Here is a 17,853-nt window from a genome sequence, read left to right on the forward strand (position 1 = left end):
AAGAATTTGGCATAGGATAAATCATTGCCGTGATCAATCATATGTTATAATGCCATACATAAATCATTTATTTGTTTTTTAAATTTTTTTATTGTGCTCTAGGTGAAAGTTTCCAGAGCAAATTAGTTTCCCATCTGATAGTTTGTACGTAACGTGCTCCCTGACATTAACTGCATTCCCCACAATGTGTCAGCACTCTCCATATTTCCGCCCTGGTTTCCCAGTTTCCTTTCCTCTGGTTTTCCTACCCTTTCTTGCCTTCTTATCTTTGCTTTTAGGTAAATGTCCTTTTGATCTTGTATACTTGATTGTTCTAAGGAACATGTTCCTCTCAGGTGTTATTGTTTATTTTATGAGCCTGTCTATTGTTTGGCTGAAAGGTGGCCTCCGGAAATGGCTTCAGTTCCAGGTCAGAATAGCTTCTTAGGGCTATAGTCTCAGGGGTTCCTCCAGTCTACGTGAGACCAGTAAGTATGATCTTTTTTGTGAATTTGATTTTTTGTTGTACATTTTTCTCCCACTCTGTCCAGGGACCTCCGTTGTGATCCCAGTCAGAGCAGTCAGTAGTGGTAAATAAATCATTTATAATAATCATTTTACAGACCAAAATGATGATTTAGTTTCTATAAAATCTAAAATGAGCTTAAAAGTACTAGACATGTTGATTAACCAAGGAATGCAAATGTGCTGTAGAATAGACACACTACACATAGAAAGTATAACCATACTTTGTCAAAAATTTTATTTAAAACCGATGTCCTACTGTCTTAGTTATCTAGTGCTGCTATAACAGAAATACCACAAGTGGGTGGCTTTAACAAAGAGAAATTTATTCTCTCACAGTTTAGGAGGCTAGAAATCCAAATTCAGGGTGCCAGCTCCAAGGGAAGGCTTTCTCTCTCTGTTAGTTCTGGGGGAAGGTCCTTGTCATCAATCTTCCCCTAGTCTAGGAGCTTCTCAGCACAGGGAACCCAGGTGCAAAGGATGTGCTCTGCTTCCGATGCTTCTTTCTTGGTGGCATGAGGTCCCATCTCTCTCCTTGTATCTCTTGTAAGATAAAAGGAGGTGCAGGCCACACCCCAGAGAAACTCCCCTTACATTGGATCAGGGCTGTAACCTGAGTAAGGGTGTTGCATCCCACCCTAATCCTCTTTAACACAACCTAATCTTCCCTCATTAACCACAGGAAGAGATTAGGATTTACAACACAGAGGAAAATTACATCAGATCACAAAATGGAGGACAACAACACAATACTGGGACTCATGGCTTAGCCAAACTGACACACATTTTTGGGAGACAAAATTCAATCCATGACACCTACCAACAATAAGAATTTGAATAAATATTAACTTGATGACTTCATTCAGTCTCTTTAAACTTAGAAAAATTGTTCCTGGAACTCTTAAAAATGGCAATCTAAGGATGTTTGAACAGAGTCCTTTTCCTCCTCTAGATACAAATTAGATGGGAAGATATAATAACATGGCTAATGTCTGCAGTCCTCCTACATTGCCCATCAAAGATCTTTCCCTGGTTTTACTCTAATTACACCTCTGAGAAGAGTGGAGAGGGTATTTCCTTTCTGAACTAATTCTCCAATAAATAGAATAAAGTCTACTGCTAGTGACTGTATATCAAATCCCAATTTCAAATTACAATGTAAAGACGTGTCTCTTCAACTGAAAAGCACAGTCATTTCTAGACTTGTTCTCATAAAGATAGGATACCAGCTTATTTAGTATTTTTAGGGGAGAAATAAGTGATGGAGATACTTGACATCAGTTTCTGCCTTACCTGTATGATTAACCTTGACTTCAGATTTGTTAAGCAAATGCATCAGTGTTTTATACTTTGCAGGCCTCATATTCTGTGATTTATAATACAGTCAATCTTGAAGGAGAATGACTTGCTTTCTTTTATAATGTGTTCGATCAAAGACTGTAGCATTCTTGTTTTTTTAAAAAAATCTATTTATTTTGTTGCTGTTGTTGTTGAGAATATACACAGCAGAACGTACACCAACTCAACAATTTTGACATGTACAATTCAGTGACATTGATTACATTAGAGTTGTGCAACCATTCTCACCCTCCTTTTCTGAGTTGTTCCTCCCCCATTAACATAATAAACTCACTGGTCCCTAAGGTTCCCATCTAATCTTTAGACTTGCTCCTGTCAATTTGATCCCATATAGATAGATCTTAAAAGAGCACAATGCTCAAGGCAGACATTCTTTATTAGTTAAGCTAAGCTGTTGTTTGCTTTCAAGATTTCAGAGGATATTTTTGGTTTAAGGTTTAAAGATTATCTCAGGGCAATAGTTTCAGGGGTTCATCCAGCCTCCATGGTTTCAGAAAGTCTGGAATTGATGGGAATTTTAAATTCTGTTCTGCATTCTCCCCCTTTTGATCAGGATTCTTCTATAGAATCTTTGATCAAAATGTTCAGTAATGATAGTTGGGCACCATCCAGTTCTTCTGGTCTCTTGGTAAAGTTGTTCATGGAGGCAATTAGCCACACATTCCATTTCCTCCTCCTATTCTCCTTCCTCCTCTGTTGCTCCAGGTGAATAAAGACCAATTGTTGTGTCTTGAATGGATGCTTACAAGCTTTTAAAACTCCAGGCACCACACAATGAACTAAAAGGTAAAACAAAAGCACTAAACATGTTGGTAGGCCAATTTACTAGGATATCCCATGAAATCATGACCCTAAACCTCCAAACCAAGGAACCAAATCCCAAGAGATGTTTGGTTGTACATAAGCAGCCTCAGCAGCTAATCTTTTTTTTTTTTGTCATTGTTATAAATATATCTATCACACAGCCTTTCCCAATTCAGCCTTTTATAAGTGTACAACTTACTGACAGCAATTACATCAGTTGCGCAACCCTACCCTTAATCAATGCAATTTTTCCAATACTGTTAACCACCCTTTTCCCACCCCTGGTAACCCCTAATAAACTTTGGTGTCTATATATTTGCCTTTTCTTGTCTTTTTATATAAGTGAGATAGCATTTGTCCTTTTGTGATGGGCTTATTTCGCTCAGCATAATGTCTTCAAGCTTTATCCATACTGTAGCATGTATCAAGACTTCATTTCCCCTACTGGCTGAGTAGTATTCCATTGTATGTATGTACCACATTTTGTTTATCCATTTATCTGTTGATGAGCAATTAGGTTGTTTCCACCTTTTGGCTATTGTGAATAGTGCTGCAATGAACATTGGTGTACTCCATCAACTATCAAACCATAGTCAGCAAGGAAATCCATCAAATGATCCCTGGAATTCACTTTGACTGGAAAGCAAAGAGAAATGCCCAAACAGATCAGTGGACTTTCTGGGCAAAGAATTTGTCACTTTTGTTTCTTCTTCCTATATAACCACTTCTTGGAATGTTTCAACATAAGGTATTTTTTGGTTTCCAAAATGGAAATTAATACCAATTCAGGCTCCTGTCCTTCAAACTTCCTTCCCTATTGTGTCTCCTTCTCAAATGTCAGAGTGATGGTCTACATAATGAATGGACTCTTGATGTTCTTGTTGACCATTTCCAGCAATAATTTTGGCTTCTCCCTTTGCATAGATGCCTTCTAACCCCCAGATGTATTAATGAAGTATGTGAATTTTCTGGCTTCTCCCCTTTAATTTCAACATTTAGGAATACAGCAAAAGCCTTGACCCCCGCTGTAATGTGTAGAGCCTGCTGGCTCAGAACTGCTGCTAGGGCTATAGTCCAGGACCTCTGGTCTCCTCCTCGGAAAGGTCCTGCACATGGCAAGGAGCAAATCCTTTGTTGAATTCCCAATGGATGAGACTAAAGAAAAGATGGTAATGGTAGGGGGGTGGGATAGAACAGACAGCTCAAGAGTTATTTTGGGAATGTAGAGAACATCTTGAGCCCAAAATGCTGGACCTTCTTTTCAACAGCGGCATATTTAATTTCAGGACTCCTTTTCTCCTAGTTTTCACATTCTTTAAGTGAAGGTCAAATTCCTCATCTAAAATTCAGCAAATGCCCATCAATAGAGAATTGGTAAATTATGAAACATCCATCTCCTGATTCCCCCAGACAGAATCAGGAACCCCTATTAGATTTTTTTCTACCTAGGTATGTAATTATATTTTTATGATTATTTAACAGCTCTCTCTTCCACTAGGCTACAAGCCTAATGAAGTCAGGGACCAGGAGGGTAGGCAATGTGTAACCAGTACTTAGCATTGTACGTGGTACACAGTAGATGCTCAATCAGTATTTGAGTGTATGATTACATACATACAATGAAATACTATGCAGTCATTTAAAGTTATGATAATATAGAACTGTTTATTGATACATACAGTTACCCATAATATATTGTTAAATTAAAAACATCAAATTATCAAATAATAGCTATAGTATAATCCATTTTTATAAAAAGAATAGCTATGTATACAGCTACATGATTAAAATGTTAATAGTGGTAGGATTATGGATGATTTTTCTTTATAACTTTATTATCTGAATTATTTGATTTATTATTTTTGATTAAACAATTATTCCCATTTTGAAAAAAAATCAAGAGGACATCAAAACTACTTTTTTCTGTCACAACATTTCACTTGACTAACTAATTTTGGCATACAGTATTCATATAGACAGCATTAGAAAGGACCTGGATCTCTGAATGCAAATCAAAATGTTGGACTATACTCATTTTGATGCTATTTCTAATAGTGGGCCTCTAACAAAATGATCATTATGACACATTCATTTCTGTATCACATTTATTATTTTATTTTTCTGCCCATAATACTCACTAAATTCTTCTCTGTCCTCTTATTCACTTTCCCACTCAGGATATGGAGGATAGAATAGACCTCAGTTTCTTATCCTATCCTGTTTTTTAGCTGAAGACCAAGAAAGTTAAAAGGAAGTAGATTTCTGAACGTAAGAAAATGCCAGAGGCTGCTACATTTAAAGTACCTTCCTTACACAAAGCACGTTTGTGAAAGTGAAGTTCTCCCAACAAAACATCAAAATATTAGCAAAATTCTAAAAGTTTATCTATTTTAAACAAACACCTTTAATAGTCTTACAGGTTATAAAACTATTAATTCGGCATTTTTATGACCAGCTTATAATTCTCCCTTTTAAAAGACATTAATTTATATAAACAAGTCATTTACAGATGATAATCTCTATAGAGAAAGAATATACCGGGATATTTTAAAAGTATAATTCCACTTACTTTATACAACAATTTGCATTATTGCAGGGAAATGGAAAACATTTTTGTATATAAATTCCTTTTCCCAACTAATAGTTGAACGGAAAGTTTCATTAAGAGTCAGTTAAAAAAGAAAAAAAAAAAGAACAGGGCAAATACTGTATATGGCTACCTGTCTTTTAGTAACATTATGTTCTTGCCAGTTCTAATCCATTGACAAAGAGATCTCAGCAGCACATTAAGTCACACTATGACCTATAAGGAGCCCTAGTGGCGCAGTGGTGAAGAGCTCAGCTGCTAACCAAAAGGTTGGCAGGTCAAATCCACCAGCTGTTCCTTGGAAACCCTATGGTGCAGTTCTACTCTGTCCTATAGGGTTGCTATGAGTTGGAATCGACTCAACTGCAACGGGTTTGGTTTTTTTTTTTAATTACCTATAAAATGTGACAGGACAGCCTCAGGAGAACTATTACACCATTATCAGTTTCAGTAAAAAGTCTAACAGAATAGTGATAAATATTGTGCCAAATCATTTATATTACAAATTGCAATGAACAGCATGTGCTAGCACAGCTAGGCTTTATATATTCTTTGGAAGCACGAAAAGTTCAAGGATGTCTTATCCATCTTCATTTCAGATCTAGTAGCATAAAAGCTGGGTTTTCTAAGTAGGATTTCCACAAATTAGAGAAGCGGGACATTGTAGCACCATCAATAACTCTGTGATCAGCTGACCAGCTCACATTCATTATCTGGGCCTTATATACCTCTCCTTTCTGGTTAAATCGAGGAAGGGCCTAGAAATAAGGAAAAGAACAAAGAGTAACCTTCACTTGCTCAAAGCTCAAGTTCCAGCAACAGCAGTGGCATAAGATCAGACAACCCCCCTCCCTGCAATACAAAGGGAATGGGCAGCCTAGATGACTTCTGAAAATGCTCATACTCTTCCCATCATTTTTGTGTGTATATGCCTCAATTTTTCAGTATTTCTCCGTTATTTCCTGTCCCCTGTACATCTGCCATACCTACATTAAATTTTATCTTGGACTTGAATTACTTAACAAATATTTATTAAACACCTACTAGGTACCAGGTATAGGATCGCTAGGGGCCAGGTATAGGGTCTCTATGAGTTGGAACCGACTCGACGGCACCTAACAACAACAATAGGTGCCAGGTATCTTCTAGGCTCTGGGGCTAGACAAAACAAAGCTCCGTCTTCTTAGAGCTAACATTTTAATGGGGAGAGACAACTAAGATAAATAAATAAAAACATATAATATGTTAGATGGTGAAAAGTGCAAAGGAAAAAAAAAAGCAGTTTGGAAAAGGGATAGAGTGTTGGCAGGGGGTGGAGGTAGGGATAGGTGGCATTTTTTTGTCAGGGTGAGCAGGGAAAGTCTCACCTAGAGGATTCCTCATTGAAGGACACCTGAAGGAAGGGACGAAGGGGAAGCGTGAGTGGAGCGCTGGAGTGGAGGGTGTCAGTGCATGGCAGGAGATGAGTGAGGTCACAGATGGAGAGGGGTGAAGGTGGGGCGCATTGTTAAGGGCAGTTCTTCACAAGCTGTCTTTGGTAAACAACTTTCTTTTTTTTAATTGACAATGAATTATTACAAAAATAAAAAAGACACACAAAATATAAGCTCCAATTTTTATTACTAGATTCAACAGATGTAAAATCACTGTCAAATTGCTATAAAAGTTTCTAAGCCCTATTCTCCCTTTCTGTACTTATCTCCTCATGGCCTGGATACAGTAGTCGTGGACCTGGACGGGTTCTGATCACACTCTGAGTAGCACCAGTGTAGGGCCATTGTAGGTATTTTGCCTTTTATTCTGAGTGGTATGGGAAGTCACTGGAGGTTTCTAAGCAGAATGACCATTCACTAAAAGGGGAAGAGCAGGCTTGCGGGTGGGAGATGGTAAAGCAAGTGCTCAGTTTTGGGTATGTTAGAATTCAAGATGCTTATTAGACATTCAAGCAGGATGTAAGTGTTCGTAGTTCAAAGGAGAGGTCAGATCTAGAGATATGGATCTGAGCGTATCAGCATGTGAACAGATAAGATCACCAAGGGAGTGGGTGTGGATAAAGAAAAGGGTCAGGACTGAGCCCTGGGGCATGGCAATGTTCAGAGATTGGGAATATGAGGAGGTGTGGGCAAAGAAGACTCAGGGGAACAGGCAGAGACAGGAAGAAAACCAGGATGGTGTGGTATTCTGCAAACCAAGATGAAGAAGTGTTCCAAGGAGATAAGAGTGATTGCCTGTCTCAAGTGCAGCTAGCAGGTCAAGAAAGATAAGAATCAGAACTGAGTAACATAGACGTTACTTAGAGGTCCGTGGGTGGTACAAATGGTTTCTGCTCAACTACTAACCCAAAGGTTGGAGATTTGAATCACCAGGTGGTGGCATGGAATAAAGGCCCAGCAATCTGTTTCTGTAAGGATTACAGCCAAGAAAACTCTAAGGAAAAATTCTTCTCTGTAACATATAAGGTCATGAGAAATGACTTGAGGGCAACAGGTTTGGTTTGGAGGTTACTCAACAACAATTTAGCAACAAGAAGTTTAAAAATGTAGAGTGAAAACAGAAAATAGCAAAAGAGAGATACCGTAAAGGAAGAAAGGAATTAAATACTATTTGTCCCTATCCAACAAATTAAGTCACTATGAAGATTTACACGCTAAGAACTATGCCTCATAGCTTGAAGACACCATGGGTAAAATGATTCTGTAAAAATGTATCTAAAGAAATCAGAAGAAAAGAAATCTCTTTAAGGAAAAATAAACTTTGTCAAACAGGTGTGATGATTTGGAAACTGTAGGAAGCTAGAAGAATTTTGTGAGAATCAAATATTGAATTCCTGTTGGGAGGAGAATGATAGAGAAGTTATCACTCAGAGAAACCCCTGATTTGGAAAGAAAGGTCTCATACTGTGATCAAAAGGACTATACCCTTTTGTTTTTTTCTCCCTATCTCCTCTGTGTGCCAGAAGGGAAAGTGGATATTAGGAAGAGGGGGTAATTTAGCAGCTAAAGTGGTATCTGCTAGAAAGCAGATCAAAGGCTATATGAAAGTGTCTGTGAGGGTTTTGAGTGCCAACAAAAAAGTAAACTCATGAAAGACAAGTCCCAGAGATGTTCAGTGTGGAATCATTAAGCATGAAGAAGAAAGGTTCTCCTTAAAGCATAAAGAGCAAAACCAAGGTTAATGTAGTGATTAATAACAAAGGACACTCATAAAGGTGGTATCAACATGGTATCCAGGAGCTTATTTCTTTAACACAGTGGTTCTCAACTTAGTTAATAGGGATGTCCAGGTTCCATTCCTTAAAACTCTGATTCAGCTCGTATGGGGAAAGATCGAGCATGATTTTCTTAAGCTCCTCAGGGGATTCTAATGTGCAACCAGGATTGAGAAACACTGCAACCTTTACTCTAAATTCCCCTAAACATGACCACAGATCTACCTGTGTTGGAACTGCCTGGGTTCTTGTTTAAAACATAAGTTCTGGGGACTCTTGTTTCAAGGCCAAGAAATCTGCATTTTTAGCTGGCACTCCCAATGCTTCTTGAACAGAGTAAAGAGAAAAAGGCTCTAAACAGTGTCTCACTTTGCTACAAATAACAATTTGGATGGGATTACTATTATTCTTTGGGATTTTGAAATAAAGATATTTTCATAGAAGCAAAATGACCGTTATTTGTGCTTATCCCCAAAGACTCACAACTGTGCCTGGCATAATGCACAATGGTTGATCCACACAGAAACAGTCCAGATTACCACCATTTACTATATGCAGAGGCAGCCACTGGAATTGCAGGCCTAGCTCTTAGGAAGAAATAATAGGCTTAATGAATAAAACTTTGCAAACTCAAACCTACTGAGTGAGGGGAAAACCTCAACAGGTACTCTTCTTTGTGTTTACCTCTCCTCAATTTGCTTAAAACTCTGTTTTTCAATTATTTAATAAACATACCTTAATTGATCCAAAAGCCCCAATTGCTACTTCAGGTGGCACTATCACTGGTTTGGCATAGGTGCCACCAATCTAAAAAAATGGAAAAGTAAAAAATTAAACTTTAGGGGGACAAACGGCAAATGACATTTTATATTTTTAAATGAGTACATGATCAGAAATCTTAAGCTAAAGTTTTTTATTTTTTGCCAAATGATATTTAATAGCATGATAGACTCCTCCCATCCTGACAATTAAAATTACTCATCTTTCCTTTTTTCAATTGTTTCTAAACTTTGAAAATCCTTTTTCCTCTTGCGATTTTTTAAATTATTGTGCATTAACTGAAAGTTTACAATGCAAGTTAGTCTCTCATACAAAAATTTATACATACATTGTTAGGTGACTCTCTGCCTTCTCATCTCGCCTCCAGACAGGAGCTACCCATTTAGCCTCATGTACCTACTTGAGCTAAGAAGCACACTCTTCATGAGTCATTTTATGTTCCATAGTCCAGTCTAATCTTTGTCTGAAGAGTTGGCCTTGGGAATGGTTTTACTTCTGGGTTGACAGAGAGTCCAGGGGCCATGATTTCTGGGGTCCCTCCAGTCTCAGTCAAACCATTAAGTCTGGTCTTCTTACTAGAATTTGAGTTCTGCACTCTACCTTTCTCTTGCTCCATCTGGGACTCTCTGTTGTGTTCCCTGTCAGGGCAGTCATTGGTGGTAGCCGGGCACCATCTAGTTCTTCTGCTCTCAGACTGATGAAGTCTCTGGTTTATGTGGCCCTTTCTGTCTCTTGGGCTAATACTTACCTTGTGTCTTTGGTGTTATTCATTCTCCTTCGCTCCAGGTGGGTTGGGACCAATTGATGCATCTTAGATGGCCACTTGCTAGCTTTTAAGACCCCAGACGCCACTCACCAAAGTGGTATGCAGAACATTTTCCTAATAAACTTTGTTATGCCAATTGACCTAGATGTCCCCTGAAAGCATGGTCCCCAGACCCCTGCCCCTGCTACTCTGTCCCTTGAAGTGTCTGGTTGTATTCAGGAAACTTCTTAACTTTGGTTTAGCCCAGTTGTGCTGACTTCCCCTGTAGTGTGTGTTGTCCTTCCCTTCACCTAAGATAATTCTTGTCTACTATTTAGTTAGTGAATTCCCCTCTCCCTCCCCACCCTCGTAACCATCAAAGAATGTTTTCTTCTGTGTTTAAAACTTTTCTTGAGTTTAAGCTACAGTTTATGAATATGAACATTAGTATTACTCACAGATCCAATATTGGAAAGTGTAAATGTCCCTCCTGTAAGATCAGTGGTTCCAAGCTGACCTGTAGAGCCCAACTGCTGGAGGCGATTCAATTCAGTGGCAACCTCAAATATAGAGCAGATCTGAACATTTTTCACATTTGGGACGATCAACCCCTGCTCAGTATCCATTGCTATTCCAATATTATGAGAAGCCTAAAAAAATAAGAAGTATACAATAGGCCTTTTAATAAATAAGCTAACAGGAAAGAAAGGATCAACCCTCATTGTCTTCTAAAAACCCAAAAATCCATTGCCGTCAAGTTGATTCCAACTCATAGCGACCCTACTGGACAGAGCAGAACTGCCCCATAGGGCTTCCAAGGAGTGGCTGGTGGATTCGAACTGCCGACCTTTTTTGGTGAGCAGCCAAACTCTTAACCACTGCACCACCAGGGCTCTATCTTCTAAAACAACCATCATAAATTATTTTCGACAGATTGGCAATGATTAAAAAGATTTTTTAAAAGATTTGTTGAGAAAGATAATAATTTACTGACAAGAATATAGGGCAACAGGCCATTTCCCTACATTGTTAGTGGGAATGTAAGCTAGTATAGACTTTTTGGAGAACATCTGACAATATGTACCAAAAATTCCATTTATAAAAATTTATGCTAAGAAGATAAATGCAGAAGTATGAAGAGATGCACATGGAGGTTGAATATATAATGTTTCTAATTTTGAGAAACTGCAAATAATCAAAATGTTTACTGATAGGTCAGTGCTTAAATAAACAATAACAGAGCTATATTTACTGACATGTAATGATTTCCATAAGCTATTAAAGACAGTCAAAGAAAAATATGTATAATTCCATATTTTTTTAAAAAAAGCATGTGAAAATTAAATCCTGAAAGTATGTATATCTCAACAAAAACAGTAAGTTTAGGGTCATGGGACTGAAGGCAAACATTGTTATTTTCTTATCTGAGATGTGTGCAATAAGAACATACTTAATCAGAAAATATTAAAATCAATATAGCCAGCTTCACGTCTTTATAACTCAATTTTAATCGCAAAACAAAATCAGCTATGTTTTCAAGTCTTTCTATATTAATCATATGGGAATATATTTTAGCATAGACCCCCCCCCCAAAAAAAAAAAACATCTAAGTTCACTTTCTGATTGTATATTTCTTTTTTTTCAATTTAATTAATGAATTAATTTGCTTTTTTGTGTGTGTGTGCTTTAGGTGAAAGTTTATAGAGCAAATTAGTTTCTCATTAAACAATTAATACACAGATTGTTTTGAGACATTGGTTGCCAACCCCATGACATGTCAACACTCTCCTCTTCTCGACCTTGGGTTCCCTGTTTCCATCCATCCAGCTTTCCTGTCCCCTCCTGCCTTCTTGTCCTTGCCCCTGGGCTGGTGTGCCCATTTAGTCTCATATACATGGTTGACCTACACATATTATTGTTTGTTTTATGGGCTGTCTAATCTCTGGCTGAAGGGTGAACCTCAGGAGTGACTTCACTACTGAGTTAAAAGGGTGTCCAGGGGCCATACTCTTGGGGTTTCTCCAGTCTCTGTCAGAACAGTAACTCTGGTCTTTTTATTCTGAGTTTGAATTTTGTTCTATATTTTTCTCCAGCTCTGTCCAGGACCCTCTACTATAATCCCTGTCAGAGCAGTCAGTGGTGGTAGCCAGGCACCATCTAGTTGTGCTGGACTCAGTCTGGTGGAGGCTGTGATAGTTGTGGTCCATTAGTCCTTTGGACTAATCTTTCCCTTGTATCTATGGTGTTCTTCATTCTCCCTTGCTCCAGATGGCGTGGGACCAGTAGGTATATCTTTGATGGCCATTCACAAACTTTTAAGACCCTAGATGCTACTCACCATCTGGGTGTATATTTCTAATGAGAAATGTAAATAAGGACTGACATCCCCAAAAAAGTTATCAGTCTTAATAAACTTTCACTCCAAACTGGAGAGTTCACTCAAACTGAATTGAAATGTTCATTACTTTCCTCTTATAAATTATTCTTGCTTTAAAAATTCCAGGGAGAGCTTTTTGAGAGAGCTTCTACTTTTTGAGGAGAGGGGATGTGGGGTAGGTAACATAATCCATTGCCTCTCAGCTGTATATTTCTATTATTTTAAGCAGAAAACCAAAAGGGCTTAAAAATGGCAATGTGTATATCTGAACAGTGTTACTATTAACTAGTAAAAACAATAAATTATACTTAAATTTAATACAGTAAAACCTGTGACAGACAGAACCTGTTTAAGGCAGAAACCTGTCAGAGAAGGAAAACTCAAATATTTTCCACGAAAAGGAGCAATAGAAAAGTGGTAAGACTGCACCCTATCAAAGGCGGAAAACTTTTGACACCCGGAAAAACAAGGCAGTCCTGTCAAGTCTGAAAAAAGATCACTATCTGAGGTACAACAGAAGTATCTCTAACCTACAGGCACATTTGCACCATTTTCTATTTTTAACAAGAACATTTTCATAATGCATAACAAACCTTATATGTTATGTTCTGGCAGGCTTCATCCACAGAAGCATTAAGGATAGGAAACTGTAGCAATCCCAAGGAAGCAGCCTGTTTAACAGAAAGAGAATTCAACTTTAGCATTTTTAATTCAGAGGGATGGAGGATTTCGAAGCCATAGAATGAGCTGAAAAGGAATGACAGAATTCTTATTTATGCTGATTTAATTTCAAGTCTACATGTTCCTAGGCCTATTACTCCCGATGTAACTTGCAAACAATGTGGAACTAGGTCACCCTAATCATTTAAGAATAAAAGATAAAATAGTCAGCTTGTAAATATCAAAGAGATTTTCAAAATAACTGTACAAACTGATCAAACTTCCAACGAAAATGTCTTTAGACATTTTGTAATATGCAGGGTCTTAATATTTACATGAGAAGTAAACCTGTAGTTTGTCAGAGTAAAAACACATACTCTGTTAAAAGCAAAAGCAAAGAGATTTACTGAAGGTTTAAGACAGTTCAAACTTGGGATATGTTAGATCTCACAAAGTGAAATCAAACGCTCCAAAATGGTGGAGTTACAGAGGCATATTTATGAGGTAAAAATCAGGAACTAAAGGTACAATATTCTGATTGGAAGTTACAAGATCAGGGAAGCAGAAGACAGGATAACTCGAAGCAGGAGCTTTAAAATGATTGGTTTAAAGTGTATATGTGGGCTTCTTAGATTGGTTACCTTAGATAATTGCAGAAGTTTGTGACTAAAGGGGAGTTTACAGAGTGGTCGTAAGACAATCATAGGACATTCCTTTATAAGACTATTCTGCTAAGACAGCATCCTTAGCAAACACTCCCAGAGAGTTGCCTGAGCAGGAGATTTCTGATAAGGAGCTTGTGTCAAGACCCTCCTTTTAGAAACATTGTTTCCACATCCTTAGCTTAACTGCAGAGAAAAACATTTTCTTAGCTGCAAGATTAACTCTGCTCAAATGTTAACTGTTGCTGAGGAATAGGCAAAGGCTAAAATGGAGTTGGGGCTCAGACCCAGGCCAGTCAGTTTGATATACGCCAGGCACCTCAATTTTGGAGCTCTCCTACAAGTTCAAAAATACACTTCAAATTAAAACACAAAGATAGGTAAGTTCCTTTCCTATGTAGAAAGAACAAGTAATAAGTGCAGTGACCATTAAAGGCTACCTGATGTTCCTGGCCAGTGAAGGCAGAGCTAGCTCCAAAATTTACTTTAGAGCCCAACCTTCCCTTAATCTCATTTATTAAGAGATTAATATTTTGATTTTATTAACATATTTATTATTTTAATAAATATTTATTATTTATTAATCTCTTCCCTTTCTGCCTTCTTCATAATCTCTCCTTCTAGCTTCTTTTCTTGATACCATTCCTTTGTTGTAGTGCTTTATATTAAATGACATAATACAGAAATAAACTACATATTTACATTGTTTCATATTTCTTATCTAGTGCTATGTTCCCATGTTAATTTTTTACCAATTCTTCATTTTGAAAAAATTAAAACTTTCAGAAAATTTGAGAGAATACCTAGATTCATCAATTGTTAGCATTTTTCTACTTTTTCTTTCTTTCTCGGAACCATTTGAAAATAAGCTGCAGAACTAATACTTCACCTCTACAAGGACTTTCTTTTACATAACCGCAAAACAATCACCACACCCAAGAAATTTAACACTGATTCAATAATAGCACCTAATGAATATGCCCCACCTGATGGCCTCGCCAATGAAGGACAGAGTTGGCCTGAACATCTTAATCACATATATTTCCTCCCCCTTTGCCTTCTTCCTCAATCTCTCCCCTTCTTTCTCTCTCTCTTTTTCCTTCTTGATATCATTCCTCTCCTGTCCATATTTAGATTTCCCTATTTATCCTCAGGAGCAGTTCAAATCCACCAGCTGCTCCTTAGAGACCCTATGGGGCAGTTCTACTCTGTTCCATAGGTCACTATCAGTTGGAAATGCCTCGACAGCAACTTTTTTTGGTCCTCAAAATGTTGTTTATAGCTGTTTCTTCCTCTGATCCAGGATCTAATCAAGGTTCACATATTGCATTTGGTTGCCATGCATTGTTTTAAATTTTAATAGGAAAACAAAAATGCTTAAGATTTCTTAAATAGAATTCCCACCACCACTGCCCTCATCTAGTCCAATTAAAATTTCTTTACATGCTTTGTGTTGAGTGTTATTTCTGTCTATGGGTCTGTGGTCTTGACAGAAAAAAAAAATCGAATCCTTGAACTAGAGAAAGAGAGTTAAGGAAAGAGTATAAATGTATAGAGAACTTTCACAGTGATTATTTTAGTTGAACTGGGTTAAGGAAGTGGAGCACTGAAAGAAAAACATAATGAAAAGATCTGCTACAATTCCTTATAATTTTTATGACTTGAAAGTTTTAGTAAGCATCTGCTTTAGTAACTGTAACTTTAGTCATTCTTATGTAAAAAAAAAATCATAACTAAGGTTAATCTAAAGTGTTACAACAAAAACAGTATTTTGAGTATAAATTACAAAAAAATACAAAAATAGAAAATAAAAAAGTGTGTATACACATTGAATTAGAGTTAATCGTTTTCTATACAATATTTGTAATGTTCTGAAACTTACATAGGCAGAAAAAATGTTATTTAAAGCAAATAAAACATACAACATTTTATTTTCAAAATAAAGACTAGATATTTTATTCAGACTGGAACAATAAGAAAAACAGCAATAAAAGAAATTCAATATATTAAAGAGCTGTCTATTTTGCTTCAAAACAGACGCACTGTTACCAGGAACCAGTAAGAGGAACCCAGTCAGAAACACAGAGGTGGTGTTCTCTTGCTGTTCACGGTAACTCCTCCACTGGGGTCTTCATCTCGTTCTTTCCCCAATGTCAGAGCCTCGCTCCAGCAATCCTTCCCACTCACATATTTTTAATTTCCCATTCTCCAGTTCTTTCCCTCAGTCTACAAATCTGCTCAATCTTTCCTGGATGGTTTCCAGGAAAGGATAGGGCAGATGGAACCTTTCCTCAATCTCCTCCACAAAGAACCACTTTAACCATTCTTTGAACCTCCTAACCTGTCTGCCTTTCATCCAGTATTTCTAATGGCTCCTCTTCTTCAATTCCCCAACTCACTGCAATCAAGGTTCTGTCTCAACAATACTGAATCAGTTTTGGCTAAGGCCATTAATGAGCTCTTAATTATTAATCCAATAGCCTGTTCTATCCCTTATCCTATTTGATCTCTGTGATGCATAAGACTGCTATCTATTTTCTCTTAAAACTTTTTTCTCCTATCTTGGTGTGGGAAACTGAATTAATTGTCCCAGTTAGCCCCAATCTTTCATGACTCTCTGTATCCAAGGACTTTTGTAGTGCTCTCTCACACTGACTCTGAGTTAGTCATGTGACTTCCTCTGGCCAATGAGACAAGAGGAAACTTGATACAGCAGAGGTTGAAAAAGCACTTGAGCATTGCTGTTTCCTTTCTTCAATCCCTGCAAGAACTATAAGACACAGGCTAGCATGGTGGGGAGATAAGAGAGACATACTGTACTGTATCAGTTGCCGTTGAGTTGATTCTGGCTCATGGCGACCCCATGTATTGCAAAGCAGAACTGTGCTCCACAGGGTTTTCAAAGCTGAAACCTTTCAGAAGCAGAACACCAGGCCTTTCCTTCCAAGGAACCTCTGGGTGAGTTAGAAAACTTTACTATTTGCACCACCCAGTGAAAATCATCCTAGTCTAGTCTGGCCTTACCAAACCCGATAGCTGATTGCAGACGTATGAGTGAACCCTACCGGGATAAGCCCTGCTCACCTGTAGACTCATAAGAAATAATAAATTGTGGTTGTTTTAAACCATTAAATTTTGGGGTAGTTTGTTATACAGCAATAGATACTCTGTTTCTAAGTGACTCTTGGTTCTCCTCCCTTATACTACTGTCCCTACTCACTCTCTTGATTGTCTTTGTCAACTCAATGTCTAAGTACCCTTTAAACACTGGTATGAAGTCCCCGCCTTTTCTTTTCTTTCACACACAATTTGGGTGATTTCATCTATCTGTTTCAATTGTCCTGTCTACGTAGATGTCTCTCTATAGCCATAAAATAGTTTAGATCGCTTTCATTTTGAGACTCACAGACATCTATTGCATCCCATCTTTACAGAGCACCTACATACTTGTTAGGCTGTTGTTGTCGTTAGGTACTGTCGACTCTGTTCCGACTCATAGTGACCCTATGTACAACAGAACAAAACACTGCATGGTCCTGCACCATCCTCACAATTGTTGTTATGCTTGAGCCCACTGTTGCACCCACTGTGTCAATCCATCTCGTTGAGGGTCTTCCTCTTTTTTGCTGACACTCCACTTTACCAAGCATGATGTCCTTCTCCAAGTACTGATCCCTCCTGATAACATGTCCAAAGTATGTGAGACATAATCTCGCCATCCTTGCTTCTAAGGAGCATGCTGGTTGTACTTCTCTCAAGACAGGTTTGTTCGTTCTTTTGGTAGTCCATGGTGTATATTCATTCTTCGCCAACACCACAATTCAAAGGCGTCAGTTCTTTGTTCTTCCTTATTCATTATCCCGCTTTCGCATGCACATGAGGTGACAGAAAATACCATGGCTTGGTGGCCCAGACAGTTTCACTGGAAAATGCTACCAAACTTTCAGAGAATAGTTAACACCACTACTACTAAAGGTATTTCAGAGTATAGAAAAAGGAATATTCCCAAACTTATTCTTTGAAACCAGCATAACACTGATACCAAAACCAGGTAAAGACACCACAAGAAAATTACAGACCAATATCCCTCATGAACACAGAGACAAAAATCCTCAACAAAATTCTAGCCAACAGAATTCAACAACATATCAAAAAAAAAAAAAAAAA

At 37.8% G+C, this 17,853-nt stretch overlaps 1 protein-coding gene across 1 annotated transcript in view; it reads right to left on the reverse strand.

Moving 5' to 3' along the window:
- Positions 1 to 3,119: 3,119 nt before the first annotated feature.
- Positions 3,120 to 17,853, reverse strand: part of DBT (dihydrolipoamide branched chain transacylase E2) — a 51,591-nt gene continuing 36,857 nt past the window's right edge. The window contains exons 8-11 of the mRNA XM_004385718.2: positions 12,958 to 13,035; positions 10,446 to 10,637; positions 9,198 to 9,269; positions 3,120 to 6,012 (exon numbers count right to left, since the gene is read on the reverse strand). Coding sequence (XP_004385775.1) covers positions 5,845 to 6,012; positions 9,198 to 9,269; positions 10,446 to 10,637; positions 12,958 to 13,035 — 510 coding nt within the window. The 3' untranslated portion in view covers positions 3,120 to 5,844. The remainder of the gene's footprint in view (positions 6,013 to 9,197; positions 9,270 to 10,445; positions 10,638 to 12,957; positions 13,036 to 17,853) is intronic.

This window comes from Trichechus manatus, unplaced genomic scaffold (genome assembly GCF_000243295.1).
Source record: "Trichechus manatus latirostris isolate Lorelei unplaced genomic scaffold, TriManLat1.0 scaffold00144, whole genome shotgun sequence".
Lineage (NCBI taxonomy): Eukaryota > Metazoa > Chordata > Mammalia > Sirenia > Trichechidae > Trichechus > Trichechus manatus.